Raw genomic sequence first — 21,981 nt, 5'->3', positions numbered from 1 at the left:
AGGGCGGGGCCTTCCTATTAATTATATATCTCACAGGCTTATTAGTTCGTGGAGTAAAGGCAAAAAAATAAATAAAAGATTTTAAAAGGTCAAACAAGTACTGTTATTATTTAAGAATTTTAATCTTTCACAACAGGAATGATTTTACATTCTAGAACATTTGATAGTTGAATGATTATATAATTACTGGTAGAAGTAGGTTGACATTCTGCAAACGATTATTAAACACTAAGTTATTTATGTATTTTTTTTTAATTAAATTTTATTTATTTAATTTTACTATTATTATTTTGGTAGCATTTTGCCCTGTTAGTAGGCTACTCTTTCACAATCCAAACATACACTCATGTCAAGGCATGGGTGAATGTTTGCAGGTAACAGATACAGAGCGCCCTCTAGTGATCTGAGAGCAAAATAAATAAATACATAATTAATTAAATAATTTGTCATTACCTATTTGTCCTCATGTAATTTGAAGAGATGTTTTCCCTAATATAATGAAAGTAAACATGTCTGTGTCTTTACATTAAGAACTTTATTGTCACTATTAAGTCATTATTGTGTGTGCGTGTGTGTGTGTGTGTGTGTGTGTGTGTGTGTGTGTGTGTGTGTGTGGGTGGGGTGGGGTGGGGGGGTCATCAAAGGCTACCCACCACTCAGCCATGACGCCCGGCCTAAACTTTTGTTCTTTAGTACACAGGCAGAAACTAAAAGAGTTTGTTAGTAACAGACTAAACCAGATGATATCACACATTTACTGTATAGATGTGTCACGTCCTGCTTTTATGTCTGGTTTTACTCTTGCTCTCTCATTTATTAAAAGGGTGACGCTGTAGTCCTAATCTTGCAGTCAGACTCCATCCTGCGTTCCTCTAGTGCCGGTCCATAGCCAGAATAAAGAGAGGAAGTCAGCCTGAGAGCTGCATGCAGAAGAATTAGAGGTTAACAATGCTTGCTGCACTCTGAGGATGTGACACACTGCAGCTGTGATAGAAAGAAAGGCACCTGCATTCTGTTGAGTTCATGGAACATGTACAGACCGTGGAGGGGGTGGGAAACTTTAAAACAGTTCTGTTTTCCAGTGAATTCACATAATATCTAAACCAAAGAAGCACACATTATTTGTCTAAGGGTATGACTAATTGAAATGTTATGTTATTATCATTGTCATCACTGTAGCTCTATTATGATAGCTGAGGCTTGGCTTACAGTCAAAAATACAACTGTAGTTTTGATACAGTCTTTTTGATTGATTTGTTTGGATGCAGGATAATATAAAAGATTACAGCTCACATAAGAGATTAGCTCACATATAAATAACATTCATACATGCAGCTGCCCTAAAAAGCCTACAATATCTTATTTGATATGTGAATTTCTAAGGTCTTTAAATTAATAAAATGCTGAAAAACCATAAGTACACAATTTACTTCATGCCTTCGGACATCAGATTGATAGTTCATAGTTTTTTAAAAAGTAAATGGCCTTATATCATTCCTAAAATGTCTGTCTTCGGGTTTTGGTACATGTCTCATTTTTCAGTCTTTAATAGTTTTTATAAAGCCAACATAAGAATAACTTTTATATTGTTAGTTATATTTCATGAAGCAAGTTATCTTTACTTGATTATCATCTTTTGAATATCATCTTTCTTTTTTTTTTTTAGAAAAATTGTGCAAATCAAATCATCATATCAAATATGACACAACATGCTTTTTAAGAATCTCACAATCATCAAAGTATTGCATTGCATTATGTGTTTTGCCTCTCGCAATCAAAAATAGAGAGTGTTGATCATAATACAACATATTGTGAAATACGGAGAGACAACTGTTAATTATGTATTTTATGATATTTTTTCAACTGATATGTATTTTATGTACTGTAAGTAGTTTTCTATACTGTTATAGATAGCTCAATGATTTACGTTACAAGCTATCAGGATTTCATTATTTTGGGGCCATATAAATAATAGCAACAGCAAAAAAATTTTTTTTAAATATGTTTTTTATCTTGTCTAAAGGTTTAATAAACTGTTCCATTTCAAAAATAATAATAATAATAGATAAAATATTTTTTTGACTTTTTTTTTTAGTATGTGAGGCTTTACAGGGTTAAGCATTTCTTCAGCCACGGTAAATGCGTTCTCTCTCCTTCTGCTTGAAGACGCAGAAGAGTTAGCGAGCAGGTGTGTCATTGGGAGGTGTGAAATTCTGTCTCAGGTCTATAAATGTCAGTGATGGAGTGTGAGAGTGCTTAACCTCTGACCTCAAGTCAGACTTCTATTACAGCTAATGCAGATTCCCTCAGTGTGTGCACTCTACACCTCTTCTAGGGTCACTGAAGGGGTGCGACATGTCAATGGATTGACTAGAATAATGTCATCTTCAGAAGAGGCAGCTTACAGCTCACCTCAGCTTGCCCTGTTCTGAATGATCAATGAAAACTGATTTTAGTTCCTGAAAAGGGAGACTGCAGTTAAACTGTTTAGATCCATTTGGTTACTCTCATACTTAGTTTTACATTTTGTATTTAATCACAGCTGTGGGTTATGCTCTCATGAAAATGCAGGACATATTTTGAATTGTACTTACATGTTGTGTGTACTCAGAGAAAAGCAAAATTGTGCAGTGCAGCTTATCAATGTCAGTTACGAAACAGCGAACCAATCAGAAGATGGTGGAGCTAGGACGAGAATTGTGAGCGTTTGTGTCTCACAAGAAGAAGTCGTCAGAAAGAGCTTTATTGCCAAGTATGTTTACATAAACAAGGAATTTGTCTTGGCAACAGGTTCTTCCAATGCAGAAGAGACATAGTGCAAACATACATGATAGTGCAGACATTGGAATTACACATTAGAGATTAAATATAATAATATAAGAAAAACAGGAAATTAAATGCAATATAATACAGAAGTATAAATATAGAGGGAAAAAAATTGGTTTAATAAATGTACAGATATGTTCTTTACAAGTGTACAGTTTATGTAGTTTACAAATGTACAATTTTCAGATACTATGTATAAATGTGTCAGTTATAATGGACAATGTATAGTTATGAAAGTTTTAATTGCTCAGGCTGAATATAGCCTGTGGGGAAAAAACTGTTCTTGTGCTTGGCTGTTCTGGTGGTTGGAGCTCTGTAGCGTTGACCAAAGGGCTGGGTGTGAGGGGTCCAGAGTGATTTTTCTAGCCCTTTTTCTCACTCTGGAGGTGTAAAGATCTTGGAGGTTGGGCAGGAGGGAACCAATAATCTTCTCAGCAGTCTTGACTGTCCGTTGTAGTCTCTGTATGTCTGATTTGGTAGCTGAACCAAAGCAGTTGTGGATGAACACAGGAACAGACTTAATCATGGCTGAGTAGAACTGTTTCAGCAGCTCCTGTGGCAGGTTGAAATTCCTCAGTTGGCAAAGGAAGTACAACATTTGGTGGGTCTTTTTAGCAAAGGAGTCTATGAGTGTCCCATTTCATTTCCTGAGAGAGGTCGATGATGGTAGTGTCATCTGTAAATTTCAGGAGCTTGACAGAAGAGTCCTTTGCAGTGCATTCATTTGTATATAGGGGAAGAGCAGTGGAGAGAGCACACATCCCTGAGGGGCACTAGTCCTGGATATGAGTTTACCCATCCTCTCTAGCTGCTACCTGTCTGTCAGGAAGCTGGTGATCCACTGACAGATTGGGGTGGGCATGGAGATCTGGGTCAGTTTGTCTGAGAGAAGGTCGGGCATGATGGTATTGATGGTCAAACTGAAGACCCAGGTCCATCCAGATGTGGCAGAATATAATGCAGTCCCATGTTGACTGCATCATCCACAGACCTGTTTGCTCTGTACGCAAACTGAAGAGGATCCAGCAAGGTTCCAGTGATGTCTTTCAGATAGGCCAACACCAGTCTCTCAAACGACTTCATAACCACAGACGTGAAAGTGACAGGTCTGTAGTCATTAAGTCCAGTGATTTGGGATTTTTTTGGGACCGGAATGATAGCGTAGCGTTTGAAGCAGCAGGGAACTTCACACAGCTCCAGAGATATGTTGAAGATCTGTGTAAAGATGGGGGCCAGTTGGTCAGCACAGACTTTTAAACATGCAGGTGAAACACCATCAATTTCAAAAATCCACTAATAAACTCTGAGCATACCAAGCATACTAACCTAATTTTATTTTGATGATTATTACTGCGACTAGTGATTCAAGACAAAATTGCAAACACTGAATTTTTTTTCACAAGTTCCAGCCTGAGACTGTAAACCACTAGTAATTTGACAGCAATATGACCCCACCACATAGGCCAGTTTTTGAAGCCCAGCTGTGGTTTTGATCCAGGATTCTGGGAATAGATGCCGCGGCAGAGTATAGGTCTGTGGCCCATGAGTGTTAACCGCAGGCGGGTATGTGCGTGCCTAGCAGTGGGTGGGTATGTAGTGGATGGAGCTGTTATCAGCTCAGTCAGCTGTGCCAGTCATTCATTGCATTACTGAGCTGTAAGAGAGGGAGGAGTACACACACACACACATATACACACACACACACACACACACACACACACACACATATACACACACACAATGAGACATTGTGTTGCTTATATACAGTACTGAATAGAAGGAGATAGGCAGGGCTGGTTGAGCATGGATTATGTGTTTCTCAGAGAAATCCCTAAGGACCCCTTGTGTATGACTGTGACCTTCTACACATGAGAATATTCTCTAATGTGTATATGTGTGTTTGGGGGGGGGGGACTAGGACTATTAAAATAATATAACTTAATTTGAAATTAAATTGCTAAAACATGAAATTCATGTCTTTAAACATTCTGTTGAGTCAAAACTGTGACCTTAAGGTGACCTATTATGCTCCTTTTTACAAGATATAAAGTAAGCTCTGATGTCCCCAGAGTGTGTATGTGAAGTTTTAGCTCAAAATACACCACATATCATTTTTTATAGATTGTTGAAATTGCCACTTTTAGGGTATGAGCCAAAATACTCTGTTTTTGTGTTTGTCCCTTTAAATGCAAATGAGCTGGTGCTCCAACCTCCCTATAAAAGAGCGCAGAGCATTAAGATCTCATGCTCCGACATACCTCCAACAACAAAACAGGACAATATCACACAATCTGATTGTACTGTGCAGTTAATGCGAATTTATGAATTACACAGAGGGGAGCACGGCGTGATAAAAATAAAGACATAGCTGGTGCCTTCACGTGCTATCACATTATGAGCTTGACAAATTCAAGCGGTCAACTTCACATTGCTTTCATATGCAATTTTTAACTGCCACATTCCTATTTACAATTATTCTGGTAGCATGTGAAGGCATCATCAGTGAAGACAGGCAGAGACAATGATAGCTTTAGCAGCATTAGCCTTACAGAGAGCCAAGAAGCTCTTTTGGAAAACAAAATATGACACATGATGCTTACTTTGTCTGGAGCTGACGTTTTGCGCACGAAGCATTGGAATCGATCCCTCTTTCAAAATCAACGTTTGCACAACTACAGCAGTGAACTGACCCTCGTTTGTGAGTCAGTCGGGCATAAAATGATTAGCACAAACATATAGGATTTTTCATTTTTTTCCCGGAACATTTTCTTTCGAAAATGAAATTTAACCACCATGTCCTCAGAGGTCTATGGAGACTCCTATGTTCGTTGGTGCATCCCAACACATGACACTTGTAATGCCTCTTTGCCGCTGGCATTGTATCTCCAGCAGCTACAGCAAGAAAACAGTAATGGCGGACTGCCGCTTCTCACTCAGGGCTGTGTCTATGTTAATAGGGCAGAGATCATCACAAATGGGCGGGACTTTTCCCTAGTATGATGTGTATATAGGGAGAAATCTTTTACCATTATAGGCTGGTTGTTTTCACACACTGCAGCCACACAACTGTTTAAACACCTTATAAAAGTGATTTTTGCATGATAGGTCACCTTTAAGGTGACACATTCTGCAGGTTACATTTTTCACCAGTAGGTGGTGATAAAGTCTTTATGAGTACATAATTGAATCATTCATTCAATACATTTGTTCAAACAACTGATTCATTCAAGAACGAAAACAAGTAGTTTAATCATTCATTCAAGCGAATTGTTAAAAAACACAGATGATGTCTCGGAATATGACTTTTTCCATACTACAGGTGCATCTCAATAAATTAGAATGTCGTGGAAAAGTTCGTTTATTGCAGTAATTCAACTCAAATTGTGAAACTCGTGTATTAAATAAATTCAAGTCTTTGGTTCTTTTAATTGTGATGATTTTGGCTCACATTTAACAAAAACCCATTGACACCTTTCACAAAATTTATTTAATACATGTGTTTCACAATTTGAGTTGAATTACTGAAATAAATTAACTTTTCCATGACATTCTAATTCACTGAGATGCACCTGTATACAGTATAGTAGCTCATGCAAAAAACAGTATTCCATAAAAAAGGTCTATCTGAATTCATAGTATTTGAAAAACAGCAGGCAAAAACTATCCCGATGACCTACTACTTCTGATTTTGTGGCTGTTCTTATGAGTAAGTTATTAAATTATTCACTCAAACAATAACGCTGATTAAAACACTGATTAATTTGTAGGAGCACCACTCTTCAGTGTTGCTCTGAGATGCAAATTCTGCTTTGGTTTTTCTTGAAAAATAGACAAAGTACTTGACTATATTGTGTCTAAAATTGTATTTATCAGAATTATTTTTTGTTTATTGAGCTGTTTTATAAAAATATATCCAACTTAATTTCATTTAATTTCAAGTGAATGTAATGTGATCCATAAGGAAAAATTTTCGAAAAAATGTAGGCGCACGAAGGTCCACCTTATGAATGAGATTGTATGAATGCATACAAGTTAGCTGCCAAGTATAACATTGTTACGAACTGACATGAGATGTGTTGCAATATCACATTCGAAATGTTGCTGTTGGTTCAAATATCAGTGATATCTGTAACAAGAGCACTCTTGCTCATGTAAAATAGCTTAAATATCTTATTAAATACTTGTTTTTCTCTTTAGCCTTACCATTTATTCAAAGGCATGCACTTTCACTTTTTACCTGATGCTTGAACTTGTTTTTTCTTCTTCTTGTTAAGACTTGTTAAGGTGTTTTTTTTTTTTTTTTAATGACACTTTCACACTTCTCATGTTTTTTCAAACAGGAACAAGAGAACTGTTGGAAATATATTTCACACATAGAGGTACTTTTCTGTATGAGGTAACATTTCCCGTGATAGAGAGAGAATGAGAGAAAAAAGTGAAGAGAAAATAGTTGAGAGACTTCATTGTGGCAAAATCTGTCAAAGGTAGGTCTACTGCATGATGCGGGGGAATCGAGGGGAATTCCACAGACATTCCATTTTGTTCCAAACACTTCACAGCTTAGTTTAGCAGCACAGGAAAAACACAGAGTCAAGGTCATATCACTCTCCCTTTTCCATGGTAAATCTCAGCCTGCAATCCCATGCCAAATCACATTCCTAGTTTTTGCATGAATGATACTAATTCCTGAACCTTGACACAGTGTTGGAGGGCAAACGTTTATATGTGGGGCAATAATCCTTTCATGTGCATTATTCTGGTATTAATTTCCCAGGAAAAGGAGACCAAGAGTGTCAGAGAGGAAGAAAGTCTGGCCTCTATATGTCAAGAAGACTACAAAGTGTACACTCACATTTGTCCTAATGCCAAAAGCAATGCCTGGGCAGATCTTATCAATCAAAGCAGAAGAGAGGAAAACTCTAGTCAAACAAGAGAAGATGAGAATGGCTCTTATCTTTGTTTACTGTAAACACAGAACACTCCAAGGGCTCTTTGTGACACAACTCTGAGTTCTGGATTTAGTTCTAAATGGAGTCAACTTTGTTGACAGTTAAGAGTTTAAAGAGCTTGATCTGTTTCAGACCTTTGGCGCTGCTCAGATTCATGGTAGTTTGTATTTCAGAAGCTCCTGGGAGCATCTTGTCTCTCAGAAGATAAACATGCTGGTCTGTGATTGATCATTTTAAAAATATTTCTCATTTGAAGTGATAATGTGGTAACTTAGTGGCGCCATGCGAAAAGAACGCTGTGATGTCATGATTGAAATAACCTGCTACCTTGCTAACTTCATTGCAACAGTTCATGGAGGGTTAATTTCGTCAGTGCACCAAGCATGGTCCATAAAGAAATTATTAAAATAATCTGGCATGGAAGAACTTTTTAAAGCTCAAACCTGAATCCCTGTGAATAGTGTGAACCAGGCCTCATCTCCCAACATCACCACCTAATCTCCCTGATGCTCTTGTGTTTGAATGGTAGAAAACCCACAGCTGTGTTCCAACATGCAGTGAAAAGCCTTCCCAGAAGTAAGAAAGCTGTTATGGCAGCAAAATGATGGTTTCAGGATGATGGCTTTGAATTAAAATATTCAGCAATCACGAATAGGTGTGGTGTCAGGATTCCACATACTTTCATTTAGTGTATACTGGAAAACATATTGATACTTTGATATAAATATCATAAATGCATCATTAATCCGGAAGATATAATATGATGTGCCTTGCTTTAATCACACTTTTTTAAAAACAGCTGTGACTGCTTAAGATTAGGCCATTTTGTTTCTACATCTCTTGTTCTATTAATCTGTCCTGTTCTGTGCACTTCTATTCATATAAAACAGTGTTTCTCAACTAGTTTTCATTTTAAGAGCCAAATTTCCCATTGGATATCAATTCAAAATGTCAACATAAATGTTTGTCTTTAAAGTGTCTTTAAAAAAACATCAAATATTTAAATGGAATATTGAAATTTCACATTACCATGGCATAGAATTTAGAAAAATATAATTTTTTTTTTAAATGTTTTTTAACGATTTAACTATTTTTTAAAAAACCAGCAAGTAGTACATTGAATTAAGCATGAAATATTGAATGACTAAATTTTTTTTTGTAAAATATACTCCAATAATCTTTTATTTACAATATTTTTTTCTGTGTAAAAAAGCTAAATTACTAACATGACAGGCTGAATAGAAGTATTGTCAATTCTATAAATGCATAAATGTGTTTTATTTACCATGCGAACACATGGAACAAACCGTAGGCCAAATAATTTATCATTATTAATCATATTTTCGAGTGATAGATTATTTATATAGTGATAGATTATAACAAAATAACTTATAGATTGAGTAAACGCACATCCTTTGAAGTAAACATCAATGTGAAAAACTTTTCTGTTTTTTTTTTAAAGATAAGCCTTATTTTGTCATCTTAACCAAGCATGATTACATGCTTACTGTCATTTTATTATTTGCATTTAGTATTGTTTATCCCTGTTGCCCATCTATTAGAACAGCCCAGTGCAAACTATCATTTGAGAACCACTGATATAAACCAATGTTTTTTATTATTGTCCAGGGCTTTCCAGGGGATCATATGCTTTTGTTTTAGGATGATAGATGATAAGCCCACACACAAGACAAGTGGATGACGCTGATTTAACCTTTACATGAGCATTACTACTCTTAAACACCGCTAGACATGATGTCTCCACATTGCATCAAAGACACACACACTCACCACCTATACATCCACTGAACTACAGTATCATTCATTAAAACCTCACGATAACAGACGCAGCGTCTCTCTGTGCTTAGAGAGATCTGTGAAGGTGGGTCCTGCAATAACAGAGCAGCTGTTTTGACTTCAGAATGTGTGTGTGTGTCTGCACGTCTGGATATGGATTAACTTAATAGTGTGTGTGAACAGAGAAGTGTCTTTTAAGTAGGATTTTAAATTGTCTAGCTTCAAAATGCAGTATTACGGTCAGTCTTTTACGCAGAAGCCAATTATTACCTGACCACATAATAATGCAGTGTTACAATGTAAATCACTATGTTTACAATAAATAATTTCATGATTTCAGCACAAATATGTCACATAGCACACTCACTGAGAAAACAAAAATGTTCAATAAGAGATGTCAAACACAAATATAATGGTACATCCATAATTTATATATCTACCACAAAGACAATTATAAATAAATGTAAATCCACCCCTTCACAATTTTAGCATCATTTCATAGAGAAACATAAACAAAAACTTTCACGGTTTCTATGAAAGTAAAAAGGAAATGAATTACACTGAAAGGTCACATGTACTCAACATACTCAAATGTTTTTGCTGTTATTTTTATAATCAGTTTTAAAGTTTGGTTTTGATGTGCTGACAAACTATGCATCTCAGACGTATATAGCTATACCCTTCATAACCACTTGAGGGAGCACATAATTAGCTTTTGAATAGGCTAATTATATAAAAAAAAAAAAAAAAAAAAAAAAACCGGTGGAGGCAGATTCACGTTATAGATTTTGAAATACTTCTAACAACCGAACTTTTTCATGCTGTGCTTGGATGTCTTTTATTGATTGCAGGTTCACTGTCAGGATATCAAGTCATTTTGATATTTTGTTCGCCAAAAGTAGTTCTGTGGGGAAAATACTGATTTCAAATACGTAATTTCAAATAGGGAAAATAGTAGTTATGTACTTTCTTCTGCCACATGTAATGAAGAAGTGTCCCTGTGCAGTCAGACGAATCTGTTTTAAAATTAATTTTTCACACCTGGAGCTTTAAAATATTCTCTATTTTGAAAAATAACATTACTCTCTCGATATCCCATTCTACAATCATCTGATTAAAATCTAAATTTAACACATAGGGCTACAGTATATCAGTCTGTACAGCATACCAGTATAGCTGTCCCTGTTGGTTAATTCTAATGATCTTTGAGCAGAAATATTTCATTATGTGTGTATTTTTCAGTTTCTCTTTGATGGTGACCCATTTTCTGAGAACTGAGTGAGGGATATGAAGATCCTATGTGTGTTTTCTACATAGTCTGTGTTTTTATAACAGTAACCATAATTTGGGAGGTCTCACACACATGTGCCCTTTTGGAATTAATTAAGAAAATTCTTCCTAATTAGTCTTTAATTGCCATCTTTTACACAGACCTCTTCTGTAGGGACTCTTGTGCAGTTTAATTGGACTGGCTTTATAGCAAGCTTTCTCTCATCATTAATCCCTCATGGGTTTAACGACCACTGGGCCTTAGCCTATTTGAATATGAAAAGATTATAATTTATGTAGATTTCTAAACCAGGCTCTTTTGGGACAAAAATAGAACCTCACAAAAGACGAGTTATATGTACGAGTTTATATAGGATCTATTTGATAGTGGTAATGATGAGAGGGAAACAGAGGGAGGGGGAATATATTCCTCCATTTGACCAGCAGGTGTAGCTGTACACACACGAACAGTTTAAGTGTTCCTAATTTCTACTCATCCAAATCAGGAATCAATCAAATGTAATGATCCCTTTGTGAGTGACCTCACTCACATGATATTATAAAAGAAAGAAAGGGGGAAAAAAGCAGTGTCATTGTACTGTAGCAAATAATAAAAATATAAATCTGGAAAATATTAATCATGTATTATATGTTTATTTGATTTTTTATGCTAATCTGCTATTATAATAATGTTAGATGTAAATATATATATATATTTGTTTATACACTTTCTTACAGTTGAAAAATAGAGGGGCACAACAAAAAAACTTGTAGTGGGGTGTTAGTGTAGATTAGTAACATCCCCCACTTGAAGAGAGCTCAATGTGATTCCTGGACATCCGGGTTAAACAGGGAGTTGAACCCTTTCCTACTACTGGGATATCTGTTTGTAAGGTTCATCCACCTGCTATGGGCTCAGGCAGGTTTCTGAGGACACGACAAGAAGTGGTATTTCACCCCAGTTTGCAGACTCTTCTTGTTGTTGGGCACCTTCGGGAGTGCTGGAGTCTTGAGACCTTGGCACTTAACTGCCGTTTCTGAGTGGTGTAGCTAGCTCTCGCTGGCTCCCCTTGATTAGCAGATCCTCTGAGTTGAGTGTAGATAATACCATCCCACTATTGGGCTCTTTATGTAGGCCCCTCCTCATTTCATGGTTTTCTGACACAGGTTCCCTCTGTCTTTCTAAGCAGTTTTCTGTAACACAGTAAGATCAAAGCTGAAGCTTGATTGCTTTATGGTCTATTATGCTCAAATAAAAAACAGTAAAGATGTTTTTAATGTCACTCCTAATAAAAAAAGAAAAAAAAAAGAGGTTTGGTACAATCCCTGCTGACCCCGCCATGCTTATTTACACACCCTGACTAAAGCAGACCACAACCAGTGTGTTTGTGGCTGGATGTGTTGTTTAGAAGTAAGGAGGTTTAAATGTCTCTACCTCTACAGGTGCTGGTCATATAATTAGAATATCATCAAAAAGTTGATTTATTTCACTAATTCCTTTCAAAAAGTGAAACTCGTACATTGTATTCATTAATTACACACAGACTGATATATTTCAAATGTTTATTTCTTTTAATTTTGATGATTATAACTGACAACTAAGGAAAATCCCAAATTCAGTATCAGAAAATTAGAATATTACTTAAGACTGAGAAGTATGAACATGAAAAGTATGAGCATGTACAGCACTCAATACTTAGTTGGGGCTCCTTTTGCCTGAATTACTGCAGCAATGCGGCGTGGCATGGAGTCGATCAGTCTGTGGCACTGCTCAGGTGTTATGAGAGCCCAGGTTGCTCTGATAGTGGCCTTCAGCTCTGCATACTTGGGTCTGGCATATCGCATCTTCCTCTTCACAATACTCCATAGATTTTCTATGGGGTTAAGGTCAGGCGAGTTTGCTGGCCCATTAAGAACAGGGATACCACGATCCTTAAACCAGGTACTGGTAGCTTTGGCACTGTGTGGGGGTGCCAAGTCCTGTTGGAAAATGAAATCTGCATCTCCATAAAGTTGGTCAGCAGCAGGAAGCAGGAAGTGCTCTAAAACTTCCTGGTATACGGCTGTGTTGACCTTGGACCTCAGAAAACACAGTGGACCAAAACCAGCAGATGACATGGCACCCCAAACCATCAACTGACTGTGGAAACTTTACACTGGACCTCAATCAACGTGGACTGTGTGCCTCTCCTCTATTCCTCCAGACTCTGGGACCCTGATTTCCAAAGGAAATGCAAAATTTACTTTCATCAGAGAACAAAACTTTGGACCACTCAGCAGCAGTCCAGTCCTTTTTGAAGCAAGATGCTTCTGATGCTGTCTGTTGTTCAAGAGTGGCTTGACACAAGGAATGCGACAGCTGAAACCCATGTCTTGCATACGTCTGTGCATAATGGTTCTTGAAGCACTGTCTCCAGCTGCAGTCCACTCTTTGTGAATCTCCCCCACATCTTTGAATGGGTTTTGTTTCACAATCCTCTCCAGGGTGCGGTTATCCCTATTGCTTGTACACTTTTTTTCTACCACATCTTTTCCTTCCCTTCACCTCTCTATTAATGTGCTTGGATACAGAGCTCTGTGAACAGCCAGCCTCTTTTGCAATGACCTTTTGTGTCTTGCCCTCCTTGTGCAAGGTGTCAGTGGTCATCTTTTGGACAACTGTCAAGTCAGCAGTCTTCGCCGTGATTGTGTAGTCTACAGAACTAGACTGAGAGACCATTTAAAGGCTTTGCAGGTGTTTTGAGTTAATTACCTGATTAGAGTGTAGCAGCAGGTGTCTTCAATATTGAACCTTTTCACAATATTTTAATTTTCTGAGATACTGAATTTGGGATTTTCCTTAGTTGTCAGTTATAATCATCAAAATTAAAAGAAATAAACAATTGAAATATATCAGTCTGTGTGTAATGAATGAATATAATATACAAGTTTCACTTTTTGAATGGAATTAGTGAAATCAACTTTTTGATGATATTCTAATTATATGACCAGCACCTGTATGTCTCTTCTACCTCCCACACTTTAGTACACTCCAGGCATTATTAATCTCTGACCTTTTACACACACCTGCCACAGCAAGCTTTCTTATGCCACTTCACTTTCTAAAACTAATTTAAAGTTTTAAATATTACTGTATCCTTATGATTAATTGTTTGTTATAGCATTCCTGATCTGCAAGTCACTTGAGATAAATTAAAGACAGACAGTTCTGAGAACGGTTACATTTCACTCATGGTTCTTTTGTAATATATATACAAAAATAAGTGTTACGACCCCTTGGCTTAAGGAGTAGCAACATAAATGGAGAGTCCATACGCCATAATCAAATTTACACAAATATGTATTTTAATCAGAAAACAGACATAACTACATTAGAGTAAAAGATAAAATATAAACATACAAAAAACAACAACAACAAGCCTTGGACTGGAGAGCGTGAGAAAGTCAGCATGACCAGCAGAGACCAAGCCCCAGTCTCTTCCTTCTGAGGGTGAGAAAGCCAGCATCTTATAAGCAGCATGGTTAATCACAATCAATTCTCCACACCTGCGTCACAGCACTTAACCTGAAGACACAAAAAGTGTTACCCAAAAACACCTGCTGGACAAAATAAAGTACTACAGCCCCTTGAATCGTCACATAAGTCATTTATTGTTCATAATACATTCAAACCATAATGGAAGTTCAACCTCAATTCACTATTTTTAATGGGAATTGGTGAATCAAACAAAAATGTAGCATAAACTGTGAAATCTAGAGTAGCAGCTATGGCAAGTGAAATCTCAGGAAAAGGAACAAAACAAAAGACATAAGTCATCTCACAACATGACATTTTTTATGCAATCACATCAAAAATGGAAGAAGAGAAAGTGGTTGCTATTCCAAAAACAACAGAAATCATAAATTTCTTATTTAAAAAAATAAAAATAAAAAATTACTTGTTTGACCAGCACCCTGACCCTTCAACTAGCCAACAAAGAACAAGAAAAATAAGGTTTGAAAGATATTAATATATAGACTAATTTAGCTTTTTGTTTGATGCAATTAACATAACTAAAGATGTTTTAACAATGCAGTATGACAAGGCATGGAATGTGACAAGTAGCATTAAAAATACTTTTTGCAGTCACCCTATAAATTTTCAGTTTGTTTATTAAAATGATTTCTTTCGCCTTGTCTTAGTGTCCATTTGTGATACACCCATGTGCAGTCACAATGTAATATTTGTTTTATTAATGTTTGTTGGCTAATCACAAATAGAAACTGATGAGTAATTTTTCCAATCCTTAAATGAAAACCCAACATAAAGGGGTTGAGAAAATGTGGTCTTGATTCTGTGCAGGAGGGTCATTTTATCAGAGACATTGTAAAAGCACACAGTTCCTGCTTCTTGATCAAGAAACACTCCAATTTTAGAGACCAAGCCAATGTTGGTCTCTTCGCCATCGTTCCATACACAAATATTAGCTGTTGGAAAGTTACATTTCCAGGATCTGTTGTTAGAGCCAAAGATAAATGTTCCTCCACCTTTATTAATCTGGTCATAGGAGAATGCAACAGAGCAACCTGTTCCTTCCCACTGAACTTCAAAATAACAGCGTCCAGATAGACTTTCATTACACAACACCTGGTATGTACGTTTATAGTTATGAATTAAAGGCCATGAATCTGAGCTTTGCTGTACATCACGCCTTGACACAGACTTGTTATTTTTTACAGAGAGCTGAGTACAGGCTGATGAGCGATTAAGATTCAGTTCAGAGGAATCTGTTGATAAAAAGAAAATGGGATTAAACATATGTACTTCAGTAGCGGATTTTCCTCACTCCTGACATACAGCTACAAAGTGACTCACATATAAGGAATTCTTCTCTGGTCTTGGGTTTAGATGGCAAATCTAAAAAAAAAAAAAAAAAAACCTTAAACATATATGTATGCATCAATTGTACCATTTCAAAATAAATATGTGAAAAAATATATTGACTTACATGCTGCGCTCTTCTCATTTTTCACCATTATATGGATAGTTGGAACTATTAAGACAAATTGTTTACTGAGATTATTTTACCATAATTGGTGATTATTAACAATGATTTACAATTATGGCTTCAAATCCTGGTTTTCACAAAAAAATAATAAAAAAAATTCATAAACTAGAAAAATTGCCAATGAATTATCATTCATTACCAATTAACAGAACCACATTAAAGATAATAGTTTGGTAAAAAAAAAAAAAGCTAACTCACCTTTCTCTGATATCCACACCATGTCTTGTTCACAGAGATCATCCAGTTGGCTTTTCAGCTCACTGACAACTGTTTTTATTTCCTCAAAGGTCAGATGTTGGCTGATGGAGATGTCACACAAATTTGAACATTGGTATCGGGAAACAGATAAGAAATTCTGCAGATGGAAAAAGCAGCAATAAATCATAAAACATTTCACAATAAGACTTCAGATCCAGAGAACACGTGATCCTGACCATGCAGTCAAACCAAGACTGAAAACAGCCCTAGAAAAAAAACCTTCCTCTGCTGTAGATAATCAAAGAGTTCTGTTACCTGAATCACATAGATGTCATCATCTATCAGGGAAAGCTGCCCCAGTTCAGCATGCTTCTTCCTCAGATCACTGATCTCCTGCTCCAGTGTTAGTATGAGTTCCTCAACTCTGCTTACTTCTGATTTCTCCTGAGCTCGGATCGTGTCTGTTATCTTGACTCGTCTTTTGTCCATTGAGCTGATCAGCTCCGTAAACACCTTCTCGCTGTGCTCCACGGCTGCTTCTGCAGAGTGCTGTTAGATGACAGAGAGCAAACTTTTATTAGAACATCCCTTTGATTCAGCTCTTACTGTAACCCACAGACAAAACAAACTCTTGAATTACACCTGAAAACAAGTTAACAGTAAAATAAAACAATATTAAACATATCAGAACAAATCAGAAAGCACACCACTTGTTTGAAATAATGTGCTATATGATAACTCATATGTTTCCAAATGATACTCCAAGGAAAACCTTTTTCAAGGCATATTTATCATACTATAATTCTATACCATAGTTTACTTATCTTTGTATAATTGTACATTAATATTCTATAATATAATTAGAACAATACCTTATGAGAGTCCACAGCTTCTCTTAATTCCTGTACCTTCAACTCTCGCTGATGTATTTCTCCTTGTAGGCCATCTTGATTTTCCTGCAACCGCCCCTGTGAATAAATTTGTGATGGTTTGGTATTATGCTTCTGCAATAATATGTTTGTTATAGAAAATGCTCCCAAACGGTGAAAAGTAAAAAACCAGCCTGCAAGGAAACAAAGGTACAGAGTTCTATAATGCACGTTTCTGAGGAACAAAATTCCTAATAAAAATACATAAACTTCTGAGGAGGAACTAATCTCCTCAAAAGTTCTGTTAGAGGCATGAAATCGCATGTAAACTACCCATCCACAAACCAAAGGGTTTAAATGAGCAGAAAATATTTTTTACCTAGTCTACTATCAAGTAGTGTCAATAATAATATTTTTAATTTGCAACAATTACACTATGTCCAGTACTTTAGCATCAGAGGTGGAAGACAACTTAAGCTGAGAACACATACTTCATACTTTTGTATAAGTATAATATTATGATAATTAGTCTAATAATATTTGTAATAATAATTGTTTCGAGCAATCTTTTGTTCTGTTTGAATTCATCTGAATGGGAGAGTCAACTAGGGAGGTAGGAAAAAGTTTTATGCCTTACTTGTATTTTTTGTCTTTCTGCTGCAGGTGAAGTCATGTTATGGTTCTGGTGGTTGATCAAAGCGCACTGAACACATATCAGCTGCTGATCTTGGGAACAGAACAGCTCAAGAGGTTTATGATGTTGGGAGCAGATTTGGTCCAGTAGAAGTGGAGATGCATTAGCTAGTTTGTGCCATTTTAATGCAGGTGATGTATAATGAGTTTTGATGTGAGATTCACAGTAAGAAGCCAAACACACCAGACAAGACTTGATGGCTTTTAGTTTGGTCTCTGTGCAGATGTCACACTCCACATCTCCAGACACAGCAAAACTCAGGACAGGAGAGGCTGTTCCTGCTTCTGGTGCTTCTCTCTTCATTCTCTCTACAACTTCAGCCAGCATAGTGTTTCTGCTGAGAACTGGTCTTGGGTTGAACGTCTGCCTGCACTGGGGGCAGCTGTAAACGCCTTTCTGATCATCCCTATCCCAAAACTCATTAAGACAGTCCATACAAAAACTGTGCCCACATGATGTACTAACTGGATTCTTCAGAAGGTGAAGACAGATTGGACAGTTTAATGGATTTTGATCATCAGAATATTCTGCCATTTTGCTGCTGTGAAAAAACAGTAACACTTAAAACACTTAAATATAACATTGTAATTTGCTTTACTCAATGTTGCTATTATAACAGAAGTTAAATATCTTGGCATGCACTAAATAATTTTGCAATGAATGATGCCATGAATTCAGACAGAGATTTTATCTGATGCAAGTGTACAGGAATTAATACACTAGCCTATTCCATTTTTAGAGCTAAAACTTTTTAATGAGGGAAATGAATGAATGCACCTTTAAATTCAAGAAATTTCACAGATTAATAGTTCAAACCCTGTTTTTCAGAAAGATGCCTGCTGCAAATAAAATAAAACCTCAATAGATTTTGTAATGGTTTTAATGGGAATTGTATTGGTTTTAATGGAAACTGTAATGGTCCCTGTAGGTCTTCACTCGCGTTTTAGCGTTTTAAATGAGCCATATTGATATTCATAATGAGAACAGACCAAGGCATACAAACTACGCAGTTTAAGAATTATATAATTTTAAAAGTGGCAACGGCAAACGTGGACGAAATGCATAGGCTAACGTTAGTTGTTCACAAATAAATTAGCATAACTGATAGAAATAAATAACATAAAAGCATAATCGACGCGATGGTAGGCTATATATTGTCATAATCTTCATCAGCGTAGTTTGTCGAATTCAAACATGGAAATGCTTAATCATCACGATCATGACTAGGCTACCCGTAATGGAGTCACTGTTATAAAGATAAATAGACAATACTTTGCTGCGAATAATAACATAACTGTTATAAATACACTGTTGCCTGAACACACTTACCATCACTTGCAAGCGGTTGTAATGCAGAGGAAGATCAGTTTCACTTTTGTTTCCTGAGAAGATTCCTAACTACGTCACAGCTTCATATATAAATATATTTATTATGAAATTTGAATATCTGCAGGATATTTTTTATGATCAAATTTAAGACTTTTTAAGACAAATAAAACTGATACCATATGCAGTTCAGTTACAGGTTTTCACACAAGCAAAACGTTTTCAGCACACATTTCAGCCATTTTTAAGGAAAGGAATGAGTCAAAAGATTATTACATCAATTTAAAGTGTCCCTATTATGCTATTTTTAAGGTTGCTAATATTGTTTTATGAGTTTCCTAAAACAAGTTTACATGCATGCAAGGTCAAAAAACACGTCAGTTTTCTCAAAAAATAGATTAAATTTGACCTAATTTCTAAATTATTCGTAAACGACTCCGAGACGAAGCAGTTCAAGAAATCAGTCTCTCTAAACCCATCCTTTCTGTGAGCCCTCATTGCTGTGATTGGTCAGATAGCGCAGTCCTTTGTGATTGGTCCAGAGCCGTATAGATGGGCTCTTGATGAAACGGTTGAACTGGCTGATCAACAAGAGACTGATTCACAAGCACGACCGGAGCAGGACGTTTCTCAGTGGTAAGTGTCAAGTGTTAACAAGTTTGTGGTAATTATAAGATGTGGTAAAACAAATTTACGCTCACAGCTTAGGATAGAGCGTCTTCTCGACATGATGTTAACCACACGGAAATAATTTTACTGTTTGTGGGCGGGCAAGTTGGCGACATAGAAAGTGGGCAGTCATTATGCAAATGTTTTACTTTGTGACGTAGAGCCGTAACGGAATAAGGGATGCGTTCCAAACGGGATATATTGCCCTCTGAAGGGCACTTCGGAGTGAAAACAATAATGGCAGCCATTTTGAAGGGTCGTTCCAAACCGGGGGGCTTAAAACTGGCCACTTCAAAGGGCCCTTTGGAATGAAGGATTTCGAAGGGTACAACTCATGGACACTTCAAAGGGTAAACCCTTTGAAGGGATTTAGGGCATAGAGATGAGCCCTTCCTAATGGAACGCAGGGTAAGATTCGAGTTTCTGACGACTCATTTAGGCGATTGTGAGCTGACTCTTTTTTTTTTTGATAGACAATAACTATATTTATCGTGCACTGTTGACTTCACAACTTTAGATAGTTTATGCAGATAGTTTATGTTCACATACAGCTACATGACACACTGCATGAAAGGTAATATTCGAAAAGGCATAATAGAGGCACTTTAAACAATTATTACCAATCAATTATATTAACTTAATAACATATAAATATATATTAAATGGGTCATATGATGCGATTTCAAATTTTCCTTTCTCTTTGGAGTGTTAGAAGCTGTTTGTGAATAGTTAAAATTGCTAAAGTTGCAAAGACTAAACTTTCAAACCCAAAGAGATATTCCTTATAAAAGTTAAGACTCGTCCACGCCCTCCTAAACACCTCATTTAAACACGCCCCCACATGTCTACGTCACGATGTGGGAAGATTTGCATAACGCCGCCCTAATGTTCACGCAAAGAAAGAAGGCGTAACTTTGATTCTCTCTGTTGCTGCCGGTGCCATGTTGTGGAGATGCTTTTTCGTTGTGAAAGCAAAAAAAACTTTGTTTGGCCTTCCAAAAGAGGACACGACTAGAAATCAGTGGTTAAGTTGTATTTAAAACACTGTTCCAGAACAGTTTAACCCAAATATTCAGATGTGTGCAGTGTATTTTATGGTGGAATGTTTCCTGATCCTGGGAGAGTAGATTACAATGCCGGCTGTTCTGACTCACAGCCTGTAAGCACGTTTTCATATTTAAAGAATTTGCCACTGATGATTCATCACACCAAATACACAAAATAATGTTCTTTTTTAACAACATCATAAGACCCCTTTAAAGCAGTGTTCCAGACGTTATTTCCAAGTAGGTGGGAAAATCAGGATTTTGAGTCATATAGATTTTTTTATTTTGATGGGATTTTTTTTTTTTTTGAAATATCAGCACATCCACATTTTACAGCAGAAAATGCACCTTGTATACAAAATTAATTTGAAGCAAAAAAAGAATGGTCTGACTTTAGATTTCTGCAATTATGCTACATAAACAACATAAAAGCAGACTGAATAAGATTCACCAAAGACTGTAGAATGTATAGAAGGACAATTCACTCTCTGTCAGCAGGAGGCGCTTATGGAACAGCAGCGATTTAGAGTTTCCTTGGTTACAGCTGTTAACAAAGCGCTGCGCTTATAAAACTTTATCAAAGGCAACCAGTTTCCTTCAGAGTTACATTCATATAAACCCCCACACTTAATTTAATCGCGATTCGTTTAACATCTCAACCGACTTGAATTGTCACATATTTTTTATCGATTTATTTACTTTAGAGAAAAATCAGGAAACCAGGAACACATGGAACACTTTGGCATATTATACTCAAAATATATAATTTATATATTTACATATAAAATATATAATTTTGTACATATACAAAATATATAATTTATATATATAACATTACACATTACCTAACATTATACATTATATTTAAAATATTCCTAATATTTTTACACATTATATTATATAGTATTGTTTTTATCATGTAATATATTGACAATATGCGTGATATTACAACTTTAGCAACACTGTCCTCTTGTGCAATTTACTGGTTTTACAAGAAAAACACTTTTGATTTCCCTAATGGGAAATAAATAAATAAATACACATTTTTAACACTATTCAGATTGACCTCTACAGTTTACTGTTTTGGGAGGAAAGGTGAGTTACAGATTGGTTTGCCCTTTCCACCTTTTCCAGTAGGAACTCATAGTTGACTCTAGTGTGTATTAGTGTTGAACATGGGTATTCACTATTAGATACATTCCTAAACAGACTAGCAAAAATCCTCTCATTAGCAAAACCAATCAATATTCCCCCTCTCTCAGCTCATTTTCTCACGATCTCAGGAAATCC

General features: G+C 36.3%; 1 protein-coding gene across 2 annotated transcripts; it reads right to left on the bottom strand.

Moving 5' to 3' along the window:
- Window positions 1–14,468: 14,468 nt before the first annotated feature.
- Window positions 14,469–19,391, bottom strand: LOC109064574 (E3 ubiquitin/ISG15 ligase TRIM25-like). 2 transcript variants are annotated; one of them, XM_019081618.2, is made up of 8 exons: window positions 18,980–19,391; window positions 17,594–18,191; window positions 16,960–17,055; window positions 16,403–16,636; window positions 16,088–16,244; window positions 15,830–15,874; window positions 15,697–15,738; window positions 14,469–15,608 (listed from the first exon to the last, which is right to left on the bottom strand). In XM_019081618.2, exons 2-8 carry the CDS (start codon window positions 18,182–18,184, stop codon window positions 15,088–15,090), a joined length of 1,686 nt encoding a protein of 561 aa, XP_018937163.1. In that variant the 5' UTR covers window positions 18,185–18,191; window positions 18,980–19,391; the 3' UTR covers window positions 14,469–15,087. The 2 variants fall into 2 exon arrangements, with proteins under 2 accessions (XP_018937163.1, XP_018937164.1); XM_019081619.2 differs by having other exon boundaries at window positions 17,594–18,188.
- Window positions 19,392–21,981: the final 2,590 nt, after the last annotated feature.

This window comes from Cyprinus carpio, chromosome A13 (assembly GCF_018340385.1).
Source record: "Cyprinus carpio isolate SPL01 chromosome A13, ASM1834038v1, whole genome shotgun sequence".
In the NCBI taxonomy this organism is placed as follows: domain Eukaryota; kingdom Metazoa; phylum Chordata; class Actinopteri; order Cypriniformes; family Cyprinidae; genus Cyprinus; species Cyprinus carpio.
The sequence above is the reverse complement of the archived record's forward strand: the minus strand, read 5'-3'. Positions and strand labels throughout refer to the sequence as shown.

What these genes read in the sequence shown, in the direction of transcription:
- LOC109064574 (XM_019081618.2), bottom strand. Translation starts at nt 18,184, where the DNA reads ATGGCAGAATATTCTGATGATCAAAATCCATTAAACTGTCCAATCTGT. An exon ending in ATGACATCTATGTGATTCAG is followed by an intron (nt 16,245 to 16,402) that starts GTAACAGAACTC and finishes TTCCATCTGCAG; the next exon opens with AATTTCTTATCTGTTTCCCG. An exon ending in AAATGAGAAGAGCGCAGCAT is followed by an intron (nt 15,739 to 15,829) that starts GTAAGTCAATAT and finishes TTTTTTTTTTAG; the next exon opens with ATTTGCCATCTAAACCCAAG.